Here is a 27,126-nt window from a genome sequence, read left to right as displayed (position 1 = left end):
CACTGCTGAGATATCCAGGAACTAGGATGGTAACATTAAACTGGGCGTAAAAATGACTGCTACGGCAATACACCATATTGATTACGGCAGTGCTGGGGGTCAAAGGTCAACTGAGGCTGCGATGCGGCATCTCACCCAGACAGGCTCATCTTCAGGACCGGGCTGGGGAGCCCCTCCCTGCTGGGCACCAGACCAGCACCACCGAAGGAAGACTGTGGTGGCAACCTGCCATCTCTCATGGCCAAAACACATAACAGTATGGTAAGTCTTCAGGAAACACACCACAAAACACATAACAGTATGGTAAGTCTTCAGGAAACACACCACAAAACACATAACAGTATGGTAAGTCTTCAGGAAACACACCACAAAACACATAACAGTATGGTAAGTCTTCAGGAAACACACCACAAAACACATAACAGTATGGTAAGTCTTCAGGAAACACACCACAAAACACATAACAGTATGGTAAGTCTTCAGGAAACACACCACAAAACACATAACAGTATGGTAAGTCTTCAGGAAACACACCACAAAACATAACAGTATGGTAAGTCTTCAGGAAACACACCACAAAACACATAACTGTATGGTAAGTCTTCAGGAAACACACCACAAAACACATAACAGTATGGTAAGTCTTCAGGAAACACACCACAAAACACATAACAGTATGGTAAGTCTTCAGGAAACACACCACAAAACACATCTCCTTTCTGTTGAAGTTAAAGCGAAATGTAGTTAACCTGACTCATTAACAAAGGCTATACTGATATACTGCAGAAACATCTCACTTTGTCTGTGGCTCATTTGAGTTCATGTGCAGACAGGGAGCATACAGAAGAATATATCTGCTGATCGAGTTTAGCCTAAAGGTGAGTTGAGCAACTTGCCACTGGTAAGACAAGGACGCCTGCATTAGTGCCAACATGCCTGAGGCACTCATCCTCCCACAAAACTGATGGAAGAGAATCAAGTCCAGGAACACCTTTGGGGGCCACGACAACAAACTATTTTGTCCCATTACAGTGAACTATTACAGAGAGGGCAATAATTAATCAGCTAATTACTGCTTGACTGAAGTGCAGTGTTCTCACTCAGCCACGGAGTGGCAGTGTTGCGCACAATATCAATTACATCTGCACTCAAGAACTACTCAAGAACACTTCCACAGAACTAGACCTTTGAGTAACTCCTTCAATACCCCATTAACAAGCTACCATAATTTTATGTTACATGTTAAATGTTCAGACATGTTGCTTGATTTAGTGTAACAAAAGCTGAGTTTATTCAACATAAAAAATGTACATATTGCATTTTTGGAAACCATGGTTCAGGTGAAAATATGTACTGTACAATAAAAGATAAACATCAAAACAGTTTATGCTTATATGTAAAAACAGGTAGATTTCATCAGCAATGTTTCTCACGCTTTTTCCTTGACCTTGCTGCAAAATGTCTGCTGGGCAAAGTATTATGGGATGGATTTGGAGGACAATCCTCCCTGAGGTCAAACAATAACACTGACATTTATAAGGCACCGTCCTGAAACATCAGGAGTGTATGTAACAATGTCTATGACGAATGTCTTTCTATGTGAAGTCATTCTGTAATTAGATGCAGCAGCACACATTCACCACTAGATGGCCTCGTGGGCTAACATACGGTTGTTGAAAGGGGACAGTCATGCTGTGTAGTCTGAAAGCATGAAACATTCTGGAAGACTTGGTACGCTCTTGTGGGTCTCCAAGTGGCAGGATAGGCTGACGATTGAAGCTACAATCCATCAGATGGACGGCATATTGTTGCTACTGGATGTAGTGTTGTAAATGTTTCCCGTTCCAAAGACCTCAACATTGGCTATGCAGTCAAAGACTGAGGTTCTTCTGCTGTGCAGTTCAGTTCTGTTGCAGGAGCGTTTGTCGGCCATTTTGGATGGTTTCACAGTTCTCCAGCATCATGTGTGTTGCCTTCGTCTCCTCCTCCCTCACTCTTTGCCTCTCCACCTGCTCCCTTCATACCCATATCCCCCTTCCACACCTCCTTCAGACAGTCTAAAAGAGACAAAGATGGAGGAAGAGAGAGAGCGAGCGAGAACAGATAAAGAAGAGAGAGTGACCAGTATTTGAGTTCTTGCTTGTGTGAGTTAAGTCTGATGGTCTATTCATTAAGAGTGCATGTGCAGGGGCGTGGTAGGAGGACGTATTGTGTGGATCCCCCAAGGTAAAGTTGTAGAGTGTGTGTGTGTGTGTGTGCGTGTGCGTGCGTATAACCTTGCTCAGAGTCGTTGAGCACGTAGTTTTCACACAGAAAGCGTTCCAGTCGTTCTTCCTGGTGGTGGAAGTACCAGTCATCTACCACCTCCTCAAACTGCTCCAGCATGGTCTCACACTGGGACGCAGAAAAGTAGTCAAACACACACACACACACACAATACTTCAACGCATGTAAACAGATATGCCAAAAAAGACCACGAGAGAGACCATAAAAGATACTCTATTTGCATATACTTTTGCACACATTACCTGCTTCTTCATGTCCATCACCTCCACAGAGGGCTCGTCCCAGAGCTCGTAGGGCAGTCCCAGCTCCACCTTCACACCCTTGTTCACCAGGTTCTTCAGCGTTGACATGGTCTGACTGGTGCCCTACACGCCACACACACACACAGGTACACCGCTCGTTAGCAGGTGCAGAGCTGAGGTGGTTTGGTGCGGAGTCTGCCCAGATGTGGGTTCTAAAGGCTACATGCTGCCCTCGGAACACAGGGATGTCGCGGGAGGGAGACCGGTGTTTGACCCCCGAGGGGGATGTGTGTGTGTGCGTACCTTGGCGTATCGCAGGCTGCCAGGTCTCTCGGCATGGACGCTGTACTGCAGGATGCCCTCACAGATGTTGTCTACCGCCTCTGTCAGACGAGTCTCACTGGGAAGACACACACACAAGGAAACAGACTCGCTATCAAGCTACTGTATACATGCAAAGAACACATCCTCCTCCACTGCCTAATACGACCAGACATTCTCAACTATAAAAAGGTGAAAGGCATGTCACACAACTGTCCACTGGTGAGTGCCCAGGTTCTGACAAACTCTAGAAAGACACACTTCTGGATTTTCCAGAAAAAAACTATAAACCCAAACGATGCTGCAACACCCCTTCTGACAATGAACACAGGGTCCCCTTCCAGTCAGCGTCGGTGACTTACGAGGTGTTGTATTTGATTTTGCGCTTGCGTTTCCCGGTGTCCAGCACCTCCCCGAGCTCCAAGACTTCCTTGGAGCGGCCGCTTTTCTCTAGGGAAGCCTGCAGTTCCACTGTCAGGAACTTACACACTGCTCAGATAAACACGGTCGCAGATACCAATTCAAGTCAAATAATTAATCTACTAGATCATAGATTTCCAATGCAGAAATAAGTTCTGGTTTTCATAATGAAGACATTATGCAAATCTAGCTAGCTTCCTAACTTAGCATGCTAGACCGACTCATACGATAGCCGCAAAATGAACAAAATAGAGGCATTATTCTCACCTTCACATTTATTTGGCAACCTCTCATTCTCTTCTGCCAAAACAAAGCTGCAGAACCAAAGAAAAGACAAAAGGATAACTGTCATGTCTATTATTTCCCTTTCTCTTCTGCTTCAAAAGCCCTTTACAGAAGCCACATCGGCATAGTTGGAAAAGAGTAAACTAAGTTTGCACTTGCGCTGTAGGGTGGTTGAGGGTTCCCAAAAGTCATAAGGGTAGATCATGTTTAACTGATTAAGGACTGCTGGTCAATAACAGAAAACCTTGATCATATCTACAGGTTTTTTTCTTCTTCAAAGACAGAGGACAGAGTATCGAAAGTACAACAATTCTGAGTTGAATTTTACAAATGCATTTTATTTTGCTATATATATATTTTTTTTTTTTAATAGAAAACTCTATTGACAGCCACGCTAGCTATTTCAACGTGAGCTTTCGGATTTTAACATTTATTTTCTGGGACCCAGTGATATTTATAGATTAATATAATTACTTAAACCAAAGTGGGTTGCAGGGTTCACACCAGGGTTAGCGTCTCTGTTGACAGTTCGGTATGGGACAGGAAGATAGTTAGAATAGACTGAGAGATAGAGTGAAGGGATTAAAGGGTAAACAGATTGATAAGGAAAGGTGTGGTTTATAATTAGCAAACACATGACAGGACATTTCATCTAGCTGCCAATGAACAAGTATTTTCAACATTTAGTTTCAGTTTGCTTTTGTAGTCCCCCCCTACAAAAAAAAACAGGTCTATGAGACCAAAATGAGGTATGCAGGGCAGCCAACAGTTTGGCTGGACTAGATCAATTGATGAGTCATTGTGCTGGCATTGAAGGGGTTAAGACTTAAATTGGTGGTGGTGGTGTTGAGGGGGGTGGGGGGGGGGGCTCAGGTGTCAGTAGGCACGCGCTTAATGACAACAGAAACTGTCCTATGGGAGGGACAGAGAAAGAGAGAGAGAGCGAAAGAGAGAGAGAGAGAGCGTGATAAAATTAGAGTGATAAATGAATGAGGACTTGCGGGAGAAAGACAACAGTAGAGAGAGCAGTGCCGAGGGAGGGAGGGGTCCTGCACAGAGAGAGAGACAGAGAGAGAGAGAGAGAGAGAGAGAGAGAGAGAGAGAGAGAGAGAGAGAGAGAGAGAGAGAGAGGGGGGGGGAGGCAAAAGTAACGTGTTGAACTTGGACTTGGGAGTCCAAGGGTCCTGCACAGAGAGAGAGAGAGAGAGAGAGAGAGAGAGAGAGAGAGAGAGAAAGAGAGAGAGAGAGAGAGAGAGAGAGAGAGAGAGAGAGAGAGAGAGAGCAGCTTCAGGCTGTCAGGAGAGTAGTGGGTTCAGGGACAGGACAGAACTCTATACACCAACCCTGATGAGAGGAGCAGACCCAGCAGTAAGAGAGACGTACACACACACACGCACACACACACACACACACACACGCACACCAGGAGCTGATGTCGGTAAGCTAGGTAGGAAATCCCCAAGCAATGCCTGTTTGTGCTGCTTGCTTTACAGCAAACACACATTACCCTTTCTGCATGCTTCTAGGTTGGTTTTACTTGTATCTTTGTATGTGAGTGCGTTTGGTTTTCGGTGTGGTTCTCCTGCTCGTAGTCAGGCAGAAGGAGGGAGAGGTGACAAGTGGCTGAATAAGTAGAAGGCCTGAAGTAACAGTCTTTTTCTTTTTTACTCGCTGTAGCTTTTGCTAATTGTATGTTATGTCTCAGAGCATGGAGATACTCTCTATTGCTATTGTCTGTCTGGAAAATAGTGTTACAGCAACAGACACAGACACACACACAGACACACACACACACACACACAGGTCTACTGACATTGCTCTACTTTGTCATGGTTATGCACACACACGCGTGGACACACACACGCATGCACGCACACACTCCCACATATCCAGAACCGCACAAACACACAAACAAACACACAGATCAGTTGATGTCACATACAGACACATGCTTCTCCATGCTGCTGGGACACAGGTAAAAGGTTTCCCCTGAGTATAGGATGACAGCCAGGGAGCGGGTTACGCTTGCGTAAACACAAACACACTATCGCTAGGCTCTTTAAAAAGCCATAATATGGAGCAGTGGCAGAAGACACATAGAGATGAGACAGTGCAAGGTGTTCACACACACAAACACACACAAACACACGTCTACAGTGGGATGAACCTTGAAAAGTTGCAACAAATGGAGGTACACTCCACTGGAAGGAAATAGTGTCCATTTCTGAATCTTTATCTTTATTTGTGTAAAGGTTTTTTTTTATTTTTATCAAAGAACTTCTTAACCAGGTGGATTAATCAAGAACTTGCAAGTATAAAAACAACATCAACCTCCTTTGACAGGAACCTGGTGGACAGTAATGCTTGTCAAGTACTGAAGCGAGCGACAGCTTGCGAGCCCGTGTCGGTTGCCTTGGCGACCGGAAAGACAGGCGGAGACAACAGGAGAGAAGATTACACCTCTGGTTCTCTAAACATACTCCAAAGCAGCAATGGGTCTCCCTAACAACAGGTGACCCTATAAAACATATGACAAACAAAGACACGAGACCGAAGAGAAGGAACCATTTATTGGATCAAGAGGGAACTTGACGTACCTGGGCTCTGTGAATTCCTTCCTGCTTGGAGAGCGAGGGGAAGCCTACAGGTCTTCCAGAGCAGGTATTGTGCTGGCTTTTACAGTTAAGGGACAGAGACACACAAAGTATTCAAACATTTGGGTTTGCTTAATTTGAATTTGTGTTTTAATAGTATTGATAACATCCTCATGGATTATTACAGTAAAGGGGGGTTAATGTGTTTGCTTTGAGGGTGTTTCCCTGTGTTACCCTTTCAACCCCCCCACCCCCCCCACCCCCCGACCCTAACCCTAACCCTGGGGATGCTTGGACCCACTGTTCCCCTGGACTGAGCGTGTTCATAGTTGATAAACATCCCCTATCATTGGAACTGTGCTAACCATCCACTATCTGTGTCCCCCCCCCCCCCCCCTCTCTCTCTCTCTCTCTCTCTCTCTCTCTCTCTCTCTCTCTCCCTCTCTCGCTGTGCTCGCTCATGGTTCTCAGCATGCCAGAGCGTGTGTGTGACTTCCAGGGCCAGAGCTACCACAAGCTCAAGAGGGGATGCATGAGGAGGGGCGTGCTCTTCAAGGACCCCGCCTTCCCCCCCTCCGCCCAGTCGCTCTTCTACAAACGAGAGCCACCCCCCGGGCTCAAATGGAAGAGGCCAAAGGTGAGAAGGACAGTAATGACAGTGGAAGGCACCATGGTGAAGAAAGGGGGGACTGGGTTTGGTTGGAAGTGTCAAAACAAGACATATATATCTAGAGTGCATTTATATACAGACACAGAGCTGAATATTTCCATCACTTGCACACTCCAGGCACACGCACACACATTGTACACTCACAAACGCATGCTCCTGCACACACACACACACACACACATACAGGCATTTACACAGGATTGATATAGCGTCAGGGCAGATTTAGAAACATACAGACAGTTATTTCCATCACACACACACACACACCGAAACACATACCCTACACACACACCAATATACCTCATGGCCTCTCCCAGGACTTGGGGCGCCCCAAACATCCCCTTGTCTAAATCTAGTAGTCCGCTCAGCACTTTGTATTCCAGATCGGTTTAATTAAAGTCCTTTCTAATGTAAGAGAGGCGTCAATGCAACTCTAGCTACCGAGAGTGTGTGTGGCGCGTGTTGCGGACTGAGACTGGGACCCTGGCAGGGTGTCACTGTGTGTTTGCTCTGGGATCTATAAAAGCAACACTTGATTTAAATAGCATATGTTTACAGGCTGTTTTTAGGACCGGAGGGTTGTTGTAGCTTGGAGTGTGGGTTTTAATATACAGTACATTGTATGAAATAATAATATAATGTAATCCTTTAGCTTTAGCATTGCTTTTATCCAAAGCGATATACAGAAGGTAATTTCAGCCTAGGACCTCTTGATCTGCAGTCAAACACTACTGAGCTATACCCATTTCTGTGTGTCAAACCATTTGTAACCAGAGAAGAACTCTGGGTTTCAACATTGAACCCGTTTTAGTTTTGTAACTGTAAGTTTGGAACTGCAAGTAGTTCTTTCTGAAAGATTCTTAAATGGAACTTTGCAGACTCAAAAGGAACCTATGTGGGCCTTCTTGATGGTTCATGATTAAGTAACAATAAACAGCTGGGGTTGTGTTTCTAATGCTCTGCTCAGGTAGTTTAGGCATTCAGTCACAGGGAGTCGAATGATAGGCTGACGTCCGTCACCTCCCTCAGTAGTCACACACACCTAAACACTTGGACACATGACTTCCCATCCATAACCATCAAAGCCAAAATCGGGTCAACTTCATGCTTCATACTGAGGTCAACATGATATCATGGAGTTCATAACTTTTCTAGAGTTACATTTGTACAGGGCTTGACCCCAGGAAGTGTGTATTTGTCTGCTTGGACTCCAGTGTGTGTGTGTGTGTGTGTGTGTGTGTGTGTGTGTGTGTGTGTGTGTGTGTGTGTGTGTGTGTGTGTGTGAGCGTGTGCGTTTCTGCCAGTAACTCTACTGTTACCTGATAGTCTGAATGTCAAGAGGAAGATCAACAGGTCCAAGAGGACAGGGTCTGTCTCGTCCTCACTGCTCCCAAACAAGGCTATCAGAAACTTAGGCCGCATTTCAGAATTGATAAATAAGTCCTTTTTTGTCCAGAAAAGGTTGCTGCCGTGTGTTAATTTAAGACAAATGGAATACTGCAGCATAAATAGACTTCAGTTTAAACTCATAGAATAGTCTAATCATTGTACTTTACTGTCAATTGCTCAAATCCTCTATTTTTCTCTCCTTGTCTCTCCCCAGGAACTGTGTAAGGACCCTCGTCTGTTTGTGGATGGCATCAGCACTCGGGACCTGCACCAGGGCAGTCTGGGTAACTGCTGGATGGTCGCAGCCACTTCCTGTCTGGCCTCGGAGCCCTCTCTATGGAAGAAGGTGAGAATTCAAAAGTCACCCGACATATTTTTCCTTTTCACCTTTTTTGTGTTTTCATTAACCTGAATCATCAATCAATAAATGAATACACATTTTAGATGTATAGAAATGTAAAAAAAAAAAAAAAAGGATGGTCTTTTCTCGAATTTGTGAATGAAGTTCAATCAAAATGTATAAAACCATGGCCCCCATCACAGAACATATATACTGGACATAAACATTAAACATAAACCTAAGGTAAGTGGAGAAGAACCTGTATTTACACCAGTCTTTGGTCTCCTATGGATAAACCGTTTCAGGTGATTCCGGACCACCTGGAGCAGGAGTGGAACCCCAAGCGTCCCGACCTGTACGCCGGAATCTTCCACTTCCGCTTTTGGCGTCTTGGCCGCTGGACGGACGTGGTGGTGGACGACCGTCTGCCGGTCAGCGATGAAGGGACGCTGTTGTTCTGCCGCTCGGCCACGCCTCGCGAGTTCTGGAGCGCCCTGCTGGAGAAGGCTTACGCCAAGTAAGACTCGCGCGAGGCGGGGGGAACACGCTGATCTGTATGCAATGTGTATAGGTTGAAGCTCAGGTTCCATCTGGTTGCTGTCACCTATCTCATGTTTGTCAGCTCTGTGTGAACATGTAGTGCAGGAGGCCGACAGTACAGCTTGTCAACGGAACACTTTTCGGTAATAAATCAGAGGATATATGAGTCGAGTTCCCATCTTGGATCCTTGCATGTATTTTTTTATTTTCAAACACTGACGTATACAGCACCTGCCAAATAGGGTAAGATAAGTTACTGATGTGTACGGGATGGTTCAAGAACTTAAACAGAGATTGTGCCACCCCTGTCTTCCACCACCACCTCTTCCCCCCATCCTCCTTCCCCCGTTGCCCCCGCCCCCACCCCTCCTCCCCTCGTCACCCCCCACCTCCCAACCCCAGACTGAACGGCTGCTACGAGGCCCTGGAGGGTGGCAACACGGCGGAGGCCCTCATCGACTTCACCGGGGGGGTGTCGGAGCCCCTGAGCCTGGAGCGGGAGGCCCTGGGTCTGCGTCTGCAGCCAGAGCGGAGGAAGACCCTCTTCCAGACCCTGGCCAAGGCCAGCGCACGCCAGGCTCTCATCACATGCTCCATACGGGTACATGGACAATATCCCTGCTGAAGTGTTCCAAAGTACTCAAAGTCTTTGTGAGCCGTCATGTGTTTGGTGTTATATCTTTGCAGCACAAACGCTAAGTTGTAGTGTCCGCTTCGAGTGTGGATATGATAAACAAGGAGAAGTTAGGCATCTTCCAATGAAACGCTACCGAGATGAAACTTGGATCACGGAGATATAGACAGGCGACCTACAAGAGGACGGTGTTTGATTTAAACGGCTCGGGACACACATAAACAGCTGACACACTGGCTCAAACATTTAATGTGTAGCCATTAACATGACCTGCTGTTCTGTTCCACACAGTGGCACAGGGAGCAGGAGGGACGGTAGGGTAGAAGTGGTGATAAATGGTTTGGAACTGGGCCCAAGCAGACAGCTATGGTGGCAGTGGGTCCTTGGAGAGGTCACCTAGGAGACATTTTTTGACCAGGTTTGCAGAGGACAGACAGGCAGCTGTGTGTGGAACCATTGTCCAGGCATTTCACTGTCACCTTTACGCCATGACAGGAATGACACTGGCCTCTGTCTTTGTCACTGCGGCACGTTCTCTCTGTTGGCCGGGACTCTGACCTCTCTCGATGGCCTTGGCCTGAGAACCAGTTGGTGTTGTCTGGGTGACAGGGTTAGCTGTTTCTCTGGGGTTGTTTTATGTTTTGCTTTGTGTTTTGTCTGTCTGTGTTATTCTCTCTCTCTCTCTCTCTCTCTCTCTCTCTCTCCTCTCATCTCTCTCTCTCTCTCTCTCTCTCTCTCTCTCTCTCTCTCTCCTCTCTCTCTCTGTCTCTCTCTCTCTCTCTCTCTCTCTCTCTCTCGTGTGTCCTCTCGCCCTCCAGCATGTCAGTGTCACCCTATGGGTGCGGTGGGCCACTGGTGTAACCAGACGTCTGGGTCAGTGTCTATGTCGGGACGGCGTGACGGGGCTCAGATGTAACCGCTGTGCCCCTGGGTACAAGCAGGGAAGCTCTCTTCTTTACAACCTCTGTATCTAACTCTACGCTTGTTTCTCTCTCCTTCTCCCCCCTCTCCCCAGCCCGCAGAGGGTGAAAGGGTGGAGTCTGTCCTGGACTGTGGTCTGGTGCGTGGCCACGCCTACGGCATCACCGCCGTGAAGAAGGTGCGCCTGAGCGAGAGCCTCCTGGGTCAGGGTGGGGCAACCCGCCTCCTTATGATTCGAATGAGGAACCCATGGGGAACCGCTGACTGGACAGGCGGACTGGAGCCAAGGGTGAGTAATGGGGTCAGATGGCTGAGCGGTTAGGGAGTCGGGGCTTATTAATCAGAAGGTTGTTGGTTCGATTCCCAGACGTGCAAAATGATGTTGTGTCCTTGGGCAAGGCACTTCACCCTACTTGCCTCGGGGGGAATGTCCCTGTACTTACTGTAAGTCGCTCTGGATAAGAGCGTCTGCTAAATGACTAAATGTAAATGTAATGGGACGGTCGGGTACTGGCTGTTTCTAGAATATCTTTCTCAGTCAAGTGTGTCTGTTTCTCAAGTGTGTTTCCGTTCAATAGGCTCTATTCAAATTAGTGACCACACACTTACCAGTTCGAGGTGTACTTCAAAAAGCTCCCTGGATCAAAATGTGAAACTGAGCTTGTTTGCTCCACCTGGCAGGTCGCTGCAGTGGCAGCAGGTGAGCCGTGGAGAGAAGGAGAAGATGGGACTTGTAGTCCGAGATGTGGGAGAATTCTGGTAAACTACACAAACAATCTGAAACGAATGTATCACCAGTGTTACAAAAATAGAGCTCAGCCTATTTTTTTCAAGTGGACTCTGTGTTGATATATCTACTGCACAGAAGATTGTTACTGCTACCACTGATACCGAACAGTATTACATCAACACAAACTGTAGGTTAGAATACAGTGTTGCCCAGAGAGCCGTAGAAGAACCAGTTCACTGACTGCCTGATTCTACCTCCTCCCTGGCCCCCTCTCCCCCAGGATGGAGTTTGAGGACTTCTGCAGATACTTCACAGATGTGGTGGTGTGTCGTCTGGTGGAGAGGTCCCTCCTGTGGCGCTGCACCCACTGGAGAGAGGCCCGCCGTCACGGGGAGTGGACCCCGGCCCCCTCCACCCCCGGGACCCTCCCTCCCGGCACTTTGCTACCCAGCCGCAGGGCACCCGACCTGGGGAGGATCGTGGCCAAGCCTGGGGGGACCCAGCAGAGGGGGGACAGGAAAGAGGAGAGACTCGGGGAGAGGCAGCGGAAGGGAGGGCCGGGTAAAGGAGGTGGAGAAGGAGAGGTGGCTAAGAGGAAGGAGGGGGGGAAGAAGACGAAGATTAAGGAAGAGAAGGAAGGAGAGGAGGAGAAGGGAGAAGAGGAGGAGACGAGTGGAGGCTGGGATGAGCAGTTGGATAAGAGGAGTAGGTGCGTGGGGATGTATAAACCACAGAGACTCGTTTCTGCACAATCCCCAGGTAAGTCATTCTTGAAACACGACCCGAACAAATAGCTCTTGAACGCACATCTCTGCGACCCAAAAAAGCAGGAGATTGACAATGCCCATTTTCCCCGCCCCTCGGCGTCTCTCCCCCCCTTTCCCTCGATGTCTCTTGAACGCGTCAGTTCATGTTCGAGGTGCGCGGGAAGGAGGAAGAGGTGCTGATCTGTCTGCAGCAGGAGGACAGGAGGATACGGAGAAAAGACGGCGGAGGAGAAAACCTGCCCATCGGATTCGAGGTGCTGAAGGTGAGGGAGTTCTCGGCGCGTCGATAGCGACGGCATGCGCGTGTTTTCTGAGGATTCAAAGGATAGAAGAGATAACGAACGACAACCCGCGAACGGCTTTACCCCCCCCACCCCTCCCAGGTGGAGGTGAACCGCTGCAGCCGGGTGCAGTGCGTGGTGGAGCAGGCGGCCAGCTCCGTCTACATTGGACTCCCGGAGCGTGGCGCTGCGCGTGCAGCTGGCGCCCGGACGCTACGCCCTGCTGCCCACCACCTTCCAGCCCGGCCCCCACCGGACGCTTCCTGCTGCGCCTCTTCTCACTAGTCTCACGTCAGCCTCAGGTGTGTGTGGGAGGTGGGAAGGCTGTGCGAGTAGGTCTCAGTGGTGTGTGTGTGTGGGGGGGGGGGGAGGAGGGTTGTGTGAATGTCTTTGTATGTTTGTGTGTGTGTCTGTGTGAGTGCAAGAGAAAGGCAGTGTGTCTGTGTATGTAGGGCATGTGTGCCAGACGGTATGGCAGAGGAAGAAAGACAGAGGTAACAAGAGAAAGCGCATGTGTGCAATGTGAGAAATCCCAGGCATTCTTCGTTCACATTTTCTGAACGCCATATCTCTCTGTCTCTCTCTCTCTCTCTCTCTCTCTCTCTCTCTCTCTCTCTCTCTCTCTCTCTCTCTCTCTCTCTCTCTCTCTCTCTCTGTCTGTGTGTCTCTCTCTCTCTCTGTCTCTCTCTGTCTCTCTCTCTCTCTGTCTGTGTGTCTCTCTCTCTCTGTCCCTCTCTGTCTGTCTCTGTCAGGGAGTTGAAGGAGGACCTGCCCTCTCCATCGGTGTGGCAGTGTTGTTTACCTCAGCCCACCGTAGTGACCACCGTCCACCTCCGCAGAGCCACTGGACTCAGCCAGCCCAAACACCCAGGTACACACACACACACACACACACACACAGGTACACACACACAAGTACACAAACATGCAGTTACACACACACGTACAGAAACACACAACTACACGCAGACATATAAAAGTACACCACACGCACACACAGGTACACTAAATACACACACGCATACGTACACACACACACACACACTCACTCCCTCTTGCTGTCGTTCTCTTTACCAGACGTCTACGCTGTGATTCGCTGTGAGGACGACACCGTCAGGACATGTGTGTTTAAGGAGAATGGGAGCCCAGAGTTCAATCTGAGGGCTATCTTCTACAGAAGATACCCTGACACACACATCTCTATTGAGGTTAGACACACACACATTCGTGTGAGCAATACTTTTTTGGGGGGGTTTAGTTGCTGACAAAATAATTTGTTGTGTGTGTGTGTGTGTGTGCGTGGGTGTGTGTGTATGTGTGGGTGTACAGTTATGGAGCAGAGGGATGGTGTGGGACTGTTTCCTGGGTGGAGCCTGTCTTCAGACGGGCGATAGTGAGAGAGGGAGGAGCAGAGTGATTGACTTGCGTGGTGGCCAATCACAGCCAGGCTCTCGGGGTTGCGTCTACGTGGAGACTTCGTCCAGTGAATACCTCACAGACTTGTGATTGACAGCTCAATCAAATCCTACCCACTTCACTGGATTGTGAAAACTGCTGTCACCACTGGAATAAATTGAAGATTAATTAATGAAAGAAAATGATGGACATAATACAGTATACAGAATAAATATATTGAATAACACTTTAACACAAATTGCCTATTAATGACTGTATTAATGACATTAATAATGCTATTGTTTACAAATGAACGCTGAACCACCCTTTAGTGAATGAAGAGTTTAATGTGTTGATATTGTGCCCTTTATTTTGTATTTTTTACATTATTAGGCGTATTATTTACATATCAGCTTTGTTAACACTAATGATATTTTACAAATATATTAGCTAGAGATATTGCCATGTTGCCAAGGTTTTGTACATTTCCACTTAGAAATGTAGTCCTTTTGTAAATGTAACAATAAAATTATTGTTAAATTGAAAATATGCAATGAGTATCTTTAATTACCCCATTCCCACATTGCATTCTGGAATAGGAATCCTGTCATCTTTAGAACTTCCGAAAAATGACATGCCTTTCGAAATCTTTGTTCTTGGAACACTTTTGACCACAGGTAGAGAATCTTGTTTGACAACATGAGCTAAATCTGATAAATTCTTTGTCTCCATTTTGTTTTTGAACATTCTTCTACCTACAGGATCAAACTGTCAAAATGTCCTCGAGGCATGGCTGACAAGATGCACACAACCCTGTAAGTTAAGGCAGAACTCCAATCAGCAGCATGCAGAAATATATATAATATGCAAACCAAGAAACTGTGCAACATTGTGAAAGGATTTGACCCAGTATTGATACCCTTGACACAAGGCAGCATAGTGGACCCAAATACGGATAGGAAGCAGGGTAGTTTGAAGTAGAACAATTTATTTGATCGCACCAAGCAATATCGTAGTCCAGGGGCAAGCAAAGGTTGGCAACAAGGTAGCAAGGCAGAGGTACACTGGGGCAGGCAGGCTGGTTGGGCGGTGGGCGGTCAGAGGTCGGTAACAGGGCCGAATAGCAGAGGTACACTGGGGCAGGCAGGCTGGTTGGGGACTAAACAGGAAGAGATCAAAACCGTGAATACAGAAAAACCAGGAACGAGAAACTGGAATAGCTAGTAACAGGGAACGCTGGAAACAACTGTTAAATACCAATGACAATGGGGGAACCCGGGAACACCTGGTGAGGGGTGGGGACAAACCAACAGGTGAAACTAATCAGGGTGTGACTACATGTCAGTATCAGCACCCACCATGGCAACCAGTTCAGTTAAAGGTTGGAGAATGCCTTATATTATCATTAGTTGGGATTCCTATGTGTGATGTGTAATATTCTGGTAACTAAAAACTAGGTTTGAAAAATTTGGCACGTTGCCAATGTTTTGTACATTTCCAGTTAGGAATGCAGTTATTTTGGGATACAAGGACCGTTCAGTTGTAGCCTACTTATGCAAAGAGAAATATTCTACAAAGCATTCCTCTTCTGATTACATTCGGACGCATGCGCAGTAAACCAATTACATTTGTATGTATTTAAGCCGAACTGTGATCTCTTTTCTGACGTTGTGAAGGTGCGGATCTGCAAACATCCAAATACCTTTTCATAGCTAGAACGCAACACACCCAAGGTATGTAATGAACTATTTGCAAGCACATTTAAACCTCTTTATCAATATGCGAACCCTGTTCGTTGTCAAACTGAGCAACTAACTTGCCAAGTTTCTCACCTGTAGCGCCTCTCACACGAGGCTACCCTCACGGGGGACACTCATCACGTCAGGATGTAAATAACATAATGTCAAATCCGTTTTATTTTGTATGTTTTTTTTACGTCAGCTGCTGTTTTGTTATTTCGTTAGTCATTATTATACCTACCTTTTTGTTTATTATGATATTTCAGAAGACCTTTCCTGTGAACCACACCGGCTATAATGAGAACGTTTATGCTTTTGACATGTTTGCCTGTCAGAAAATCTAAACCTACTCCGGCTTTGACGTGTGTGATTTTGTCAGCGGCAGCAACAACATGGACCAACATGAATCACCAGTTTTTCTTGTTTGTTTGTTTAAGTTATTCTATGCCTACAGCAAACGATAAACACGCAGTCACACAGCGGGTTGAACAGAGAATAGAGCTATACAAAACAATAGACCTATAAAACTTTTATAGCCCTATTACTTTAGGCAGTAGGCTAGTTCGACTTTTCTCAGACTATTTGACCAATATGCCATATATAGCAATCTTTGTTCTCGAAAAGACTCTTGACTAGAGGTACGAGGTAGAATCTGGTTGGATTAGATTTAACTAAATCAGTTCTCTGTTTCTTTTCTTCTGAAGCAAATCTTGTCATTAGGTGACAAGGGTGTGCCATGGTTGGGGTATGATGGTCGTCCACATATTTTCTAAATGAGGTCAGAATGGTTTCAAGGCATGGCTGAAAACACCCATTCGACTGAAAAGTTATGGTAGAGCTATTATCAGTAGCATGCATGCTGATATAATCAGCCAGCCTAGAACAATTCTTCTAGAACTGTGCAAGATTGTGAGCAGATTTGACCCAGTATTGATACCCTTCATTGACCTGCCTCTCATCCTTATCTACAGGTCATAATCTGCATCAGGTCCCACCATGGCTAGTCAACAAAGCTTTATGCAGCGTCTACCGAAACCTTCCAAAGAAGTAAAAGGTTAGTGTCCTACAGTATATTAAACACACACACACGTATATTTATATTATGAGTTTGTGTTTTACATTTAGCAGACGCTCTTATCCAGAGCGACTTACAGTAAGTACAGGGACATTCCCCCCGAGGCAAGTAGGGTGAAGTGCCTTGCCCAAGGACACAACGTCATTTTGCACAGCCGGGAATCGAACCGGTAACCTTCAGATTACTAGCCCGACTCCCTCACCGCTCAGCCATCTGACTCCCATGTATGATCTTTTTTTCTCTCATCAGCTAGTTTGAAAACTGTCTGTATCTTTCCTATCGCTCAGATTGCCATCGGTGAGTAGTGTTCAGATCTTAGTCTAGCACTGAAAAAAAACACTTTTCTAGGCTTACACACCCTATCTCATCATTATCCCTTATCTCACTTATCAGCCAGGCTGATCGTTTACAACTGTTTGCTTTGAGCCATGGCCAATTTTTTGGGGGGGTTGGCCCCGTCACAGGTGCTGTGTACCTGAATGACTGTCCCAGGCAAGAATATATCCCTATCTACCTGATAGTGGCCGGTGTGTTTGGGCTGGTCCTTGGCCTGTTCTCCTACCTTCCCTGCACCCAGAAGCCTGCCGACAGCCCCCACAACCCTGCCAGCCGAGCCTGCTCCGTGTGGAACAGCCTGACCTCCACCTTCCTCTTCTGTTGGTTCATCTGTGGTGAGTGTGGCCGTGTGTGTGATGAGTAGAGAGAGGGAAGGGCAAGAGTGTGTGGGTGGAGCAAGAAGTGTTTGCACAGTGTGAGTGTATTCACGAAAGGGCACACCTGTTACCTGTGTGTTTCTCTCCTAACTCCTTCCCCAGGCAACGTGTGGATCTACTCCATCTACCCCCCCAACTACAACCAGACTCTGACCCAGACGGATGGGCCCTACTGCCACAGAACCCTGTATCTCTTTGCTTTCTGGAGCACCACACTGACATACATCCTGCTGGGTGTGTTTCTGCTGGTGGCCTGCTGTGCTCTGGTCTGCTGCTGCATCCTGGGAATCAACGATCCAGACGACAATGCGGTCTGAGGATGGAGGTGTGGGGTGGGGAGAGCTGCGTTTGGGATGGGAGAGCAGAAGAGAGTTGGGTGAGGGGGGGGGGGGGGGGGGGTGGTGGAGTGCAGAGGGAAGATTGGGGGGGGGGGGGGAAGAGAAGGAGAAGAGCTTGTAAAGCTGCTAAACTTCTGAATTTGAAGTTACTCATGTGAACTGTTTTTAGCAGAATGCCGTGTTAATGTGTCTGTTTGGACACGTACATAGGCAGGATTGCAAGCTACACTTGCAAATGCACACGCAGTACAATGCAATCATTTTTCTATTTATTTTTTGTGTGAGAAATGTAATCTCTTTAAACTACACTTCTACATCACATACAATTGATGATTAAGTGATTGATGACCGTGTTAAACTACCTCCAGTCTAATCACATAGTTAACTGACTTGTTTGTTCTGGCCGCATGATCTTATGATATACACAAATGACTATTTTTAATAGTTTCATTGATGCTTCTAATGTGTCCATGTTGCTAAAACCGAAGTTAGAGTCCCACACCTTTTTAGAGTAACAATTTTTTTTTAAGCAGTCACAGACGTAGGACTGACAACAGACAAATATTAACATGTTTTGTCAAAATAATGATACATTCCAGGCCTTAGGCATAGCGACTTGGTGTTAGTGATATAACTAGTATAAAGGCCCAATACAATGGATAACACAAGTCTAAAACCAACAGGCAATCCATTTACCTAAAATCAGTGACTAGATTTTGACAGTTTAAACCACCATTATGGTCCACGTCATGTAGCCATAGGAGGGTATAGTCCAGCCATGGGTGTGGCTTGCAGGGTGTAGGTGGGTTGTGAGGGGTGCAGTGTGACCTGCACGATGCCAGGGGGGGCGGTGGGGGTGATGTTGATGTGGGTGGGGCTACGGCGAGCCTTGAGCTCGCGGGCCATCTGACACCAGCTGCAGCTGGAGCAGCAGGTGACCATGCAGCAGTCGTCAGCGATACTGCCCTGGTTTGGAGACGTGACGAATCATTTTAATACAGGGAATAAAGTTTCTATTGACATCCTGGAAACTATTGTAAGTCTGGTCATTCAGTCTAAATTATACAAAAATCAGGTATATATAAATGAGTTAAGTAGCATGGGATCCTTGTAAATGTATCTGTGTTTTGTTCTATACCTGTATGTGGAACCTCTCCCTCAAGGTGCTCCTGAGGGCCAGAGATATAGGAGGGATCAGTGGTGGGTATAGTCCCCAACTGGTCCAGTCCAGCAGGGGGAGACAGTGACTCTCTCCAAGGCCTGAGCTCACCTGACACGCCAGGCAGCACGGACACCAGAACCCTAGACAACCTGTAGGGAGCATAGGGCCGGTCAGGAACAGACACAAACGCAAATGGTACAACGCAAATACACACACACAAAAGCAGACACACAAATGCAGTCTGGCGCAAACACAGACAAGAACACATATGCACTCATGCAGGCGGGCAAACATGAGTTTACACACACATTTGAAGTTGTGTTTTGAATGAAAAGCATAGATGGTTGTCTGATATTTACAACACAGTTAAAGGCATAGCGCTCAAAACAACACACAGATCTGGGTGTCTTGACAGCAGTCAAACATTCCGCTGGACCACATTTCAGTCTTCGGGTCTGGGCCTCGGAACGTGCAGGGCTGATAAGTGACCACGGACATCGGCTGCACGGACATGGTTGCACTTGGGACACAACTGAAACTGTTGAATCACGTTCGATCAGCATTGACTGAAACGTGTAAAGGACAAAAAAGTTTATTCCCCGCCCCCCCCCCCCCATGACATCATATGAGGACGGTTGTTAGGACGTCTGTCCCTGCATCCCAAGAGGGCCTGTCACCTTACAGAAAAACAACTGCTCCATTTAGTGATAGAGAAGCTGCCACGTACAGTAAGCTACATTCTAAGACATTACTGCTTTTGAGATTCAAAGAAACTGTATTCAATATGAGGTTAGAATATCGTAATTTACCAGAATTTAGGGTGGCACCTAACTTCATTCATGTAAATACATCTATGCAGCTGTTATGGTGCCTTTAATATAATTTACTACTCTTGATCCACTAAACTGTTCTTACATTTTATTTTTTACCAAAAATAATGTTGCAGGTTACCAAGCAACCTAACACACCCACACAAACTATTAGAGAACAACAACATATATATTAAGAATATGAAGTAAACAAATGCAATCCAAAGAGGGATGCAATTAATATGAAATATTTGACTCAGTAAAATGAAACAGCACCTACCAAAAAAAAAGCGAGATCTGCTCTATTCGTTGTATTGACAGGCTGGAGATGGAAACAGAATATCACAGCCTAAACCCACCTCCCATGACGAATACACGCACACACACGTAATGCAAACAGAATTAATGAGCAGGTAATAAGCAAACGTCTGTATTATCTTTGTTGCCAACCAAATGCCCTCTTGGCAGGAGGCCTTCCCCAGTGAGTGAGGGGGTGTGGCTGGGAGAGAGGGATGTATAAGGAACAATCGAGTGAGAAAGAAAGATCCTGAGTGTGTCCATGTAAGTGTACACCTGTTATATGTGTGTACCTTACCTCCTGGTCTATGTAAGTGTACACCTGTTATATGTGTGTACCTTACCTCCTGGTCCATGTAAGTGTACACCTGTTATATGTGTGTACCTTACCTCCTGGTCTATGTAAGTGTACACCTGTTATATGTGTGTACCTTACCTCCTGGTCCATGTAAGTGTACACCTGTTATATGTGTGTACCTTACCTCCTGGTCCATGTAAGTGTACACCTGTTATATGTGTGTACCTTACCTCCTGGTCCATGTAAGTGTACACCTGTTATATGTGTGTACCTTACCTCCTGGTCCATGTAAGTGTACACCTGTTATATGTGTGTACCTTACCTCCTGGTCCATGTAAGTGTACACCTGTTATATGTGTGTACCTTACCTCCTGGTCCATGTAAGTGTACACCTGTTATATGTGTGTACCTTACCTCCTGGTCCATGTAAGTGTACACCTGTTATATGTGTGTACCTTACCTCCTGGTCCATGTAAGTGTACACCTGTTATATGTGTGTACCTTACCTCCTGGTCCATGTAAGTGTACACCTGTTATATGTGTGTACCTTACCTCCTGGTCCATGTAAGTGTACACCTGTTATATGTGTGTAACCTTACCTCCTGGTCCATGTAAGTGTACACCTGTTATATGTGTGTACCTTACCTCCTGGTCCCCTACCTTGTTCCCAAGGCAATGTGTGGATCTGCTCAACCTACACCCCCTCCCCCCCCCATCCACTTAGAGGAAGGGGTGAAGGAGGAGAGCAGGGTGTAGGGTTAGAGGAAGGGGTGAAGGAGGAGAGGAGGGTGTAGGGTTAGAGGAAGGGGTGAAGGAGGAGAGCAGGGTGTAGGGTTAGAGCTGCAAGCGGAGGCGCCGACAAAATCTCCAACACAGTTCACATTGTCGTTCATTCAAGAGACCAGATTCGCTGTATTTAATGTCAAGAATGTTTTTATTTTCAATTTGTGTTTACAGTTCGCCATAGCATAGCTTACAGTGTAGCATCATTTGAAAGGAAAGTTTCGTTTGGGTTCTTTGAAAGACCATACAACAAATATGAAAAGAACAACAGGAGAACCGAACTGACTGATTAGAACTTTCCCCTTTCCTCATAGCTTGGACCATGTCATTCAAGCAAAGGCTTGTACTGTTCAGCGCCAGGTGTAGCTTGCATATTGTATGGTGGCAGAGCTTGCTGAGCTTGCATGCCGTAGGGTTGCTGAGCTTGCATGTCGTAGGGTTGCTGAGGGGGGTACATTGCACCTGGACTGGCATGGTGCATGAAGGTGGTGGTGGTGGTGGTCTGCTGGACTGCAGTGCGACGAGCCTTGAGCTCACGGGCCATCTGACACCAGCTGCAGCTGTTGCACCAGAAGATCATGCAGCAGTCATCAGCAATACTGCCCTGGTTTGGAGACATGATGAGTCATTGAAATAAAGGAAATAACGTTTCAATTGACATCCTGGCATTCCTTCTGAGTGGTTATGTTTACTGGGCTCTGTAGACATCAACAACCATCTTAACACAACATGAAAATTATATTTTGTTTCCAGAATAATTCCATCTTCCATCAAATAATTCCATCAAATCTTAATGGCAGTGATGTCACTATGTGTTGCAAAGTTAAGAAGTATTAGTACACTTCTAAAGGTCGAAGTGTTAGGTTCTGTACCTGTATGCGGTACCTCTCCCTCAAGGTGCTCCTGATGGCCAGAGATATAGGAGAGATTAATCCACCAATGATACAGTCAAGCATGGGGAGGAAGGAACTCTCTCCAAGGCCTGTAATCACCTGAGTCCGCAGGCAGCAGGGACACCAGAGCCCTAGACAACCTGCATCAAGCATATGGGCCGGCAGGAACACACACACACATTTACATGTGCATACACAAACACCCGCAGTCAAGCACCCATATGAATGTGTTTTGAACACGTAAATGAAAAAAATATATATGTTTTTTTGGGTTGGCACTTACAGGTGCTCATGTCTTCACAGCAGTCACAGGTTCCGCTGGTCCACATCTCAGTCTTCACGCCTGGTGCAAATAGAGCCGTTCCAGGCTGCGTGGTCACCACTGACATCGCCATGGCTGCACTGTGGACACCAATGAGTTCATTCAAGTCAACGTCAAAACCTAAACTGAAATCCAAATATCCATAAGCAGCGTAATTCCAAAGTGCAGTATGCGCCAGCATGCTTTTTTGGTAACCTGGCAAACAACCCGTCAGTGTTCTTCCAGGCAATTTCCATCGCATCTTGAATATGGTAATATCCAAACTAGTAAATATCTCAGTGTAACTTGGGGCAATTTATGTACAGTGTTCAAACAAGTAGGTAAGTGTCTGTAACAGAATTCACATTAAATACAAAACATGTAAATGGATGCTAGCTCTTAATTGAGAGTTTTCAACATCGTGATATGGCACCATACCTTTTTCTAAAATCGTGTACAAATCCCAAATGTCCTCTTTTTATGGAATGGCCCAGCTGGGACAACTGTACAAAAACTGACTGATTCAAACCTGTTTATGCAAGACGACTTCCACGTTTCTCAAAAAACGAAAGTTACGCCCTAAAAGGGTACTTCTCTGAGTAGTGAAGATAAACTGCTATTAAACAGGTAAAAATAAAAAGGCAATGCTCCTTGGGTTAGCCTTTTTACTTTTAATCTTTAATCCCACAAAGGATCGATCTCGGGATGTCTGTCCTACTCTCTATTTACGAGTCGTTCAAATAAGATAAGGTGCTTATATAAACAGGTTGTGTATCATTCAGAGGAAGTTTGAGGTTTTCTTCAGAACCACGTGGTGAAATAAGGCCCTTACTTGAGAGGTAGATATGCCATGCGGTGTATGCCCGTTCCAATCACATTCTAAACTGATTTGAACTGAGTCTTATCTCTATTTTAGATGGACTAGTCCTAGATCACCTCTAGTTTGAGGGTTTAGTTGTACTTGAATCTAAATCACCTCAAGTTCCTAAGAAAATATAAGAGGTGGCAGAGATACCCTCTTCACACTACACAACTGTTTTTATGAACTAATGTTCCTAGATTGTTTTGTCATCTTATATGAGTTCTTACCCTTTCTTCAGTAGGTCTCGTCACAAAAGATGTACGGCTCTGCGTGTGATGAAGATTCTCTTCTCAAGTTCTCGAGAACCCTCCGAGATCAGGACCTTTCTTTCCTGTCCCAAACGAAACATCCAATCGGCTTTCAGCAGCACTATGAAAATACCATCCTGTGGTTGTGGGTTATTATGCTTCCTGTCTTAGTCAAGTTTGACGTGCCATGTCCTTGGTGTTTTTTTCTTCAGTTTTTATCATAATAGTTTCAGTTCCTTCACTTTAATCTGTGGTTAGAGTCAGGAAGCAGGTGCTGTTGCAGGGCTGGCAGAATCTGCTGGACTCCAGGGTGTAGATTTTTGAAAAGATTTTCAATTTAACTCATTACTGTGGAACGCCTTGATCAGGTTTTTGGTCTAATGGTCTTTAACCATTCAAAGAAGTTATTCCAGTCAGATTCTGATAGTGTCAGATAACAAAGATAGTAAGGGAGTAAGGGTAGTAAGGGAGTCAGATGGCTGAGCCGTTAGGGAATCTGGCTATTGCTCAGAAGGTTGCTGGTACGATTCCCGGACGGGCAAAATGACATTGTGTCCTTGGGCAAGGCACTTCACCCTACTTGCCTTGGGGGAATGTCCCTGTACTTACTGTAAGTCGCTCTGGATAAGAGTGTCTGTTAAAATGACGAAACGAAAAATGTAAATGTAGTAACATATAGTATTTTGTCAGTAGGATTGGCTTCAGAGGTGTTCAGGGGTCGGGAGGGCATGTACAGCGACCTGCACGGTGTCTGGAACCACGGTCGTCAACAGCGCTCCCCTGGACGAGGTGTGTAGGGAAACTACCAGTGAGTCATTGGAATACAGGACATTGGAGTTCAATTGGCATCCTGGTGTTCATTGTGAGTGTGTGTGTTGTGTTGACTGAGGTTTGTAGACATCTGCAAGGTGTTACTGAGAGAGATACAGGAGGGATTATTCCACCACTGACCCCATCCAGCAGGGAGAGACAGAGTTTAGCAAATACATTAATCTTTACTTCATTGCAGTGTAAGCAATGTCAGAGTCACAATCCATATTTTATTATTACATATATATTGTAAATGCATTACCAGTATACCTCAAACTAAGGGGCTTGGTATTGTTGAAATATTACCAATACAACTCACCTGATGTGGACTATACGTAAAAAATCAACAGGGGAACTAGCAAATGAGAATTAATAAATGACTAGTCAAATACAATTTTAATTGTAGAGCACTTTTTCCAAGCTAGGTCACAGAGGGCTATACATATGTCTGTAAAACTGGACCTTTATCAACTTAAAATCCTCAAAGCAGACATGGAAAAACACCCAGGATGACTCAGAGAGAGGGGATAAAAGGAAGCATCCTGTATTAAACCCATACATACACTAATATTCTCTTAACATTTGTCTTTTAAAATAACCAGTTGGGCCAATCATCTATTTGGTCCATGTCAATTTTAACTGGAGAGGTGAGGGGCGTACGGGGGCTGAGAGGGGTTCATATTGATCTGGATGGTGGTGTTGGCCCGAGCCTTGAGCTCACGGGCCATCTGACACCAGCTGCAGCTGGAGCAGCAGGTGACCATGCAGCAGTCGTTAGCGACACTGCCCTGCAGGAAGCGTGGAGAGGGAAGGTTAAAGACGTGATGAGTTATTCATAACCACTAAATAATGATGATGTGGTGTTTCATTCATGTTATGGCTTGGCTGACATCTTCAAAGTCTAACTTGTTTCTTTCATTTAGTAGACGCTCTTATCCAGCGCGACTTATAGTAAGTACAGGGACATTCTCCCCGAGGCAAGTAGGGTGAAGTGCCTTGCCCAAGGACACAACGTCATTTTGCACGGCCGGGAATCGAACCAACAACCTTCTGATTAATAGCCCGACTCCCTAACCGCTCAGCCATCTGACACATCTTAACTCTACATATAGAAACAGTGAGATATGGTGTAAAAGTATAGTGTTCTGTACCTGTATGTGGAACCTCTCCCTCAAGGTGCTCCTGAGGGCCAGAGATATAGGAGGGATCAGTGGTGGGTATAGTCCACCACTGATCCAGTCCAGCAGGGGGAGACAGTGACTCTCTCCAAGGCCTGAGCTCACCTGACACGCCAGGCAGCACGGACACCAGAACCCTAGACAACCTGTAGGGAGCATAGGGGCAGGAACAGACACACACACACACACACACACACACACACATTTGCATATACAAATGCATACACAAAGGCAAGCCAGAAGTCCGACACATAGAAAACACGCACAAACACACATTAGAATTTTTGGGGGAGGGAAAACATGTGAAATATGAATAGACTTGGAATGTCCTCTTCTATTTACAACACAGTTAAAGGGATCGTTTCGCTTCATTTGGCACTAACAGGTCGGCATGTCTTCCGAGCAGTCACAGATGCCGCTGGTCCACATCTCAGTCTTCAAGCCTGCTGCAGCCAGGAACGTCCCAGGCTGATGGGTCACCGCGAATACCGGATGCATCGCCATGGCTGCAACGTGGACACCGATAATCATGTCAAAACACGTCTGTATTTTTGGGGGGGGGGACCAGTCCCAAAAACGTTCAAAAGTTAAAATAAGGTAATTCATATCACAATTTATCAGCCGATTTGTTACAACACATTGTCTGCACAGACATCTCAAAAGCTTTTTTTGATTAAAAAAAGACATGCTCTTGCCTCATTTTATTTCCTTCCTGTATTATATTCTTGAACATACCTGTTTTGTCTTTGCTTTACTTACCTACCATGTATACTAGTGGACTTTTCCCATTGCATAGAACATATATATAGTTTACAAATCCATAAACACTTTGATAGTTTGTTAGATGAATTCGTATGTGTTATATACTTTGTTTATGAGAATGATTAGCTCACTTAGCATTTATGTATTAAACTAGAAATCTGTCGAGAAGAACAGGACCAACCATTCCAATGTAGCTGGAAAGTTTACTTGTTAAAAATGCCAAATGAACCTGAAAGCTGGAAATAAAGGTATACTAAGGACATACTAAATGAAACAATATAAAGAATCCATCTACAAAAATATACTGTATATAAAGCAGTCTTAGCTGTACTGTTATTTCTCTCTGTCATTTCAGTATAATATCCCAGGATAAAAATCCAGGAACCATGTCTAGAGTATCCATTCTTTTCCATTGAATGGAATACGGAAAAAGGTTTTCTCAATAAATAATAATTACACACATAAAACACATACCTGGAAGAAAAGATTGGTTTCCCTGTGTCTTAAAAGGTTGAGATGAGGAAAACTGAAGTGAAAAGACTGAATTGAACGTTTATGGACAAACACAGCCTCCCATGTCACAACGCACACCCATATTTCACACCCATATTTCCCTATTTTCTGGTGACTAAATTTGTTTGGGATCTGTAAACATCAGTAGAAGAGAGCACATTGTTTAGGGAAGTGTAAGGTTTACAGTTTAGAGGGAACTTAAAACAATGTATGTGTGTAAAAGACTGACTGGATGGGAAAAGCTACTACCACAGAATTTGTTAATTTAGAAAAAAACTATAGCTGTCATTTCAGTGTACGGTTAGACTTTAAGTGTGAATTATTTACCCAATTGAATTGTCATTATACTATTGTGTAGGCTAGACTGTTTGTTAATTGGGAGTGGGCACTTTCTGGAAACCTAGAAACAGAGGATTGGCTCGTCATCATGACATGATCATGGCTCAGAGAAACAGGATGAGCAGGATATCCATGAATCTTGTAAGTACCCCCATCTTATACTGTTTGCCCTAGAGAAAACAAACCCACAG

The 27,126-nt window shown here is 45.6% G+C and overlaps 4 protein-coding genes, 1 long non-coding RNA gene and 1 pseudogene across 6 annotated transcripts; 2 read left to right on the top strand and 4 right to left on the bottom strand.

Moving 5' to 3' along the window:
- Window positions 1-1,273: 1,273 nt before the first annotated feature.
- Window positions 1,274-3,699, bottom strand: cnpy4 (canopy FGF signaling regulator 4). Its single transcript, XM_067261613.1, has 6 exons — window positions 3,537-3,699; window positions 3,212-3,338; window positions 2,832-2,928; window positions 2,529-2,651; window positions 2,277-2,394; window positions 1,274-2,057 (listed from the first exon to the last, which is right to left on the bottom strand). Exons 1-6 carry the CDS (start codon window positions 3,619-3,621, stop codon window positions 1,945-1,947), a joined length of 663 nt encoding a protein of 220 aa, XP_067117714.1. The 5' UTR covers window positions 3,622-3,699; the 3' UTR covers window positions 1,274-1,944.
- Window positions 3,700-6,066: 2,367 nt separating this feature from the next.
- On the top strand, window positions 6,067-14,312 carry LOC136967601 (calpain-5-like; annotated as a pseudogene).
- A 979-nt stretch (window positions 14,313-15,291) lies between these two features.
- Window positions 15,292-17,708, top strand: LOC136967821 (transmembrane protein 272-like). 2 transcript variants are annotated; one of them, XM_067261778.1, is made up of 5 exons: window positions 15,292-15,548; window positions 16,526-16,608; window positions 16,879-16,926; window positions 17,094-17,300; window positions 17,445-17,708. In XM_067261778.1, the coding sequence occupies exons 2-5, from the start codon at window positions 16,551-16,553 to the stop codon at window positions 17,657-17,659; spliced, it is 528 nt and encodes a 175-aa protein (XP_067117879.1). In that variant the 5' UTR covers window positions 15,292-15,548; window positions 16,526-16,550; the 3' UTR covers window positions 17,660-17,708. The 2 variants fall into 2 exon arrangements, with proteins under 2 accessions (XP_067117879.1, XP_067117880.1); XM_067261779.1 differs by lacking the exon at window positions 15,292-15,548 and adding an exon at window positions 16,311-16,332.
- A 668-nt stretch (window positions 17,709-18,376) lies between these two features.
- Window positions 18,377-19,355, bottom strand: LOC136967921 (cornifelin homolog). Its single transcript, XM_067261922.1, has 3 exons — window positions 19,238-19,355; window positions 18,819-18,991; window positions 18,377-18,646 (listed from the first exon to the last, which is right to left on the bottom strand). The coding sequence occupies exons 1-3, from the start codon at window positions 19,353-19,355 to the stop codon at window positions 18,428-18,430; spliced, it is 510 nt and encodes a 169-aa protein (XP_067118023.1). The 3' UTR covers window positions 18,377-18,427.
- A 1,790-nt stretch (window positions 19,356-21,145) lies between these two features.
- On the bottom strand, window positions 21,146-22,884 carry LOC136967924 (uncharacterized). Its single transcript, XR_010879548.1, has 4 exons — window positions 22,662-22,884; window positions 22,206-22,324; window positions 21,902-22,062; window positions 21,146-21,633 (listed from the first exon to the last, which is right to left on the bottom strand). It is a non-coding gene; the product is annotated as an uncharacterized lncRNA (long non-coding RNA).
- A 1,469-nt stretch (window positions 22,885-24,353) lies between these two features.
- Window positions 24,354-26,683, bottom strand: ponzr6 (plac8 onzin related protein 6). The gene is made up of 4 exons (XM_067261923.1): window positions 26,558-26,683; window positions 25,705-25,827; window positions 25,295-25,467; window positions 24,354-24,931 (listed from the first exon to the last, which is right to left on the bottom strand). The coding sequence occupies exons 2-4, from the start codon at window positions 25,823-25,825 to the stop codon at window positions 24,779-24,781; spliced, it is 447 nt and encodes a 148-aa protein (XP_067118024.1). The 5' UTR covers window positions 25,826-25,827; window positions 26,558-26,683; the 3' UTR covers window positions 24,354-24,778.
- Window positions 26,684-27,126: the final 443 nt, after the last annotated feature.

The sequence above is a fragment of the Osmerus mordax genome, chromosome 23, assembly GCF_038355195.1.
Source record: "Osmerus mordax isolate fOsmMor3 chromosome 23, fOsmMor3.pri, whole genome shotgun sequence".
Lineage (NCBI taxonomy): Eukaryota > Metazoa > Chordata > Actinopteri > Osmeriformes > Osmeridae > Osmerus > Osmerus mordax.
Note: the sequence above shows the minus strand (reverse complement) of the source record. Positions and strands in the feature narration are given on the sequence as shown.

Bases quoted from the DNA above. Each gene is read 5' to 3' on its own strand.
- LOC136967921 (XM_067261922.1), bottom strand. From the start codon at position 19,355: ATGTCCGTGCAGCCGATGTCCGTGGTCACTTATCAGCCCTGCACGTTC. The intron at 18,992-19,237 runs GTGTGTTGTTTT...TGCTCCCTACAG, and splicing joins CTGTCAAGACACCCAGATCT to GTTGTCTAGGGTTCTGGTGT. The intron at 18,647-18,818 runs GTATAGAACAAA...TCTCCAAACCAG, and splicing joins GGGAGAGGTTCCACATACAG to GGCAGTATCGCTGACGACTG.
- LOC136967821 (XM_067261778.1), top strand. From the start codon at position 16,551: ATGGCTAGTCAACAAAGCTTTATGCAGCGTCTACCGAAACCTTCCAAA. The intron at 16,609-16,878 runs GTTAGTGTCCTA...TTCTCTCATCAG, and splicing joins ACCTTCCAAAGAAGTAAAAG to CTAGTTTGAAAACTGTCTGT. The intron at 16,927-17,093 runs GTGAGTAGTGTT...GCCCCGTCACAG, and splicing joins TATCGCTCAGATTGCCATCG to GTGCTGTGTACCTGAATGAC.
- cnpy4 (XM_067261613.1), bottom strand. From the start codon at position 3,621: ATGACAGTTATCCTTTTGTCTTTTCTTTGGTTCTGCAGCTTTGTTTTG. The intron at 2,395-2,528 runs GTAATGTGTGCA...TCTGCGTCCCAG, and splicing joins TGATGGACATGAAGAAGCAG to TGTGAGACCATGCTGGAGCA. The intron at 2,058-2,276 runs GTTATACGCACG...TGTCTCTTTTAG, and splicing joins GCTCAACGACTCTGAGCAAG to ACTGTCTGAAGGAGGTGTGG.
- ponzr6 (XM_067261923.1), bottom strand. From the start codon at position 25,825: ATGGCGATGCATCCGGTATTCGCGGTGACCCATCAGCCTGGGACGTTC. The intron at 25,468-25,704 runs GTTAGTGCCAAA...TGCTCCCTACAG, and splicing joins CTCGGAAGACATGCCGACCT to GTTGTCTAGGGTTCTGGTGT. The intron at 24,932-25,294 runs GTACAGAACACT...CGCTTCCTGCAG, and splicing joins GGGAGAGGTTCCACATACAG to GGCAGTGTCGCTAACGACTG.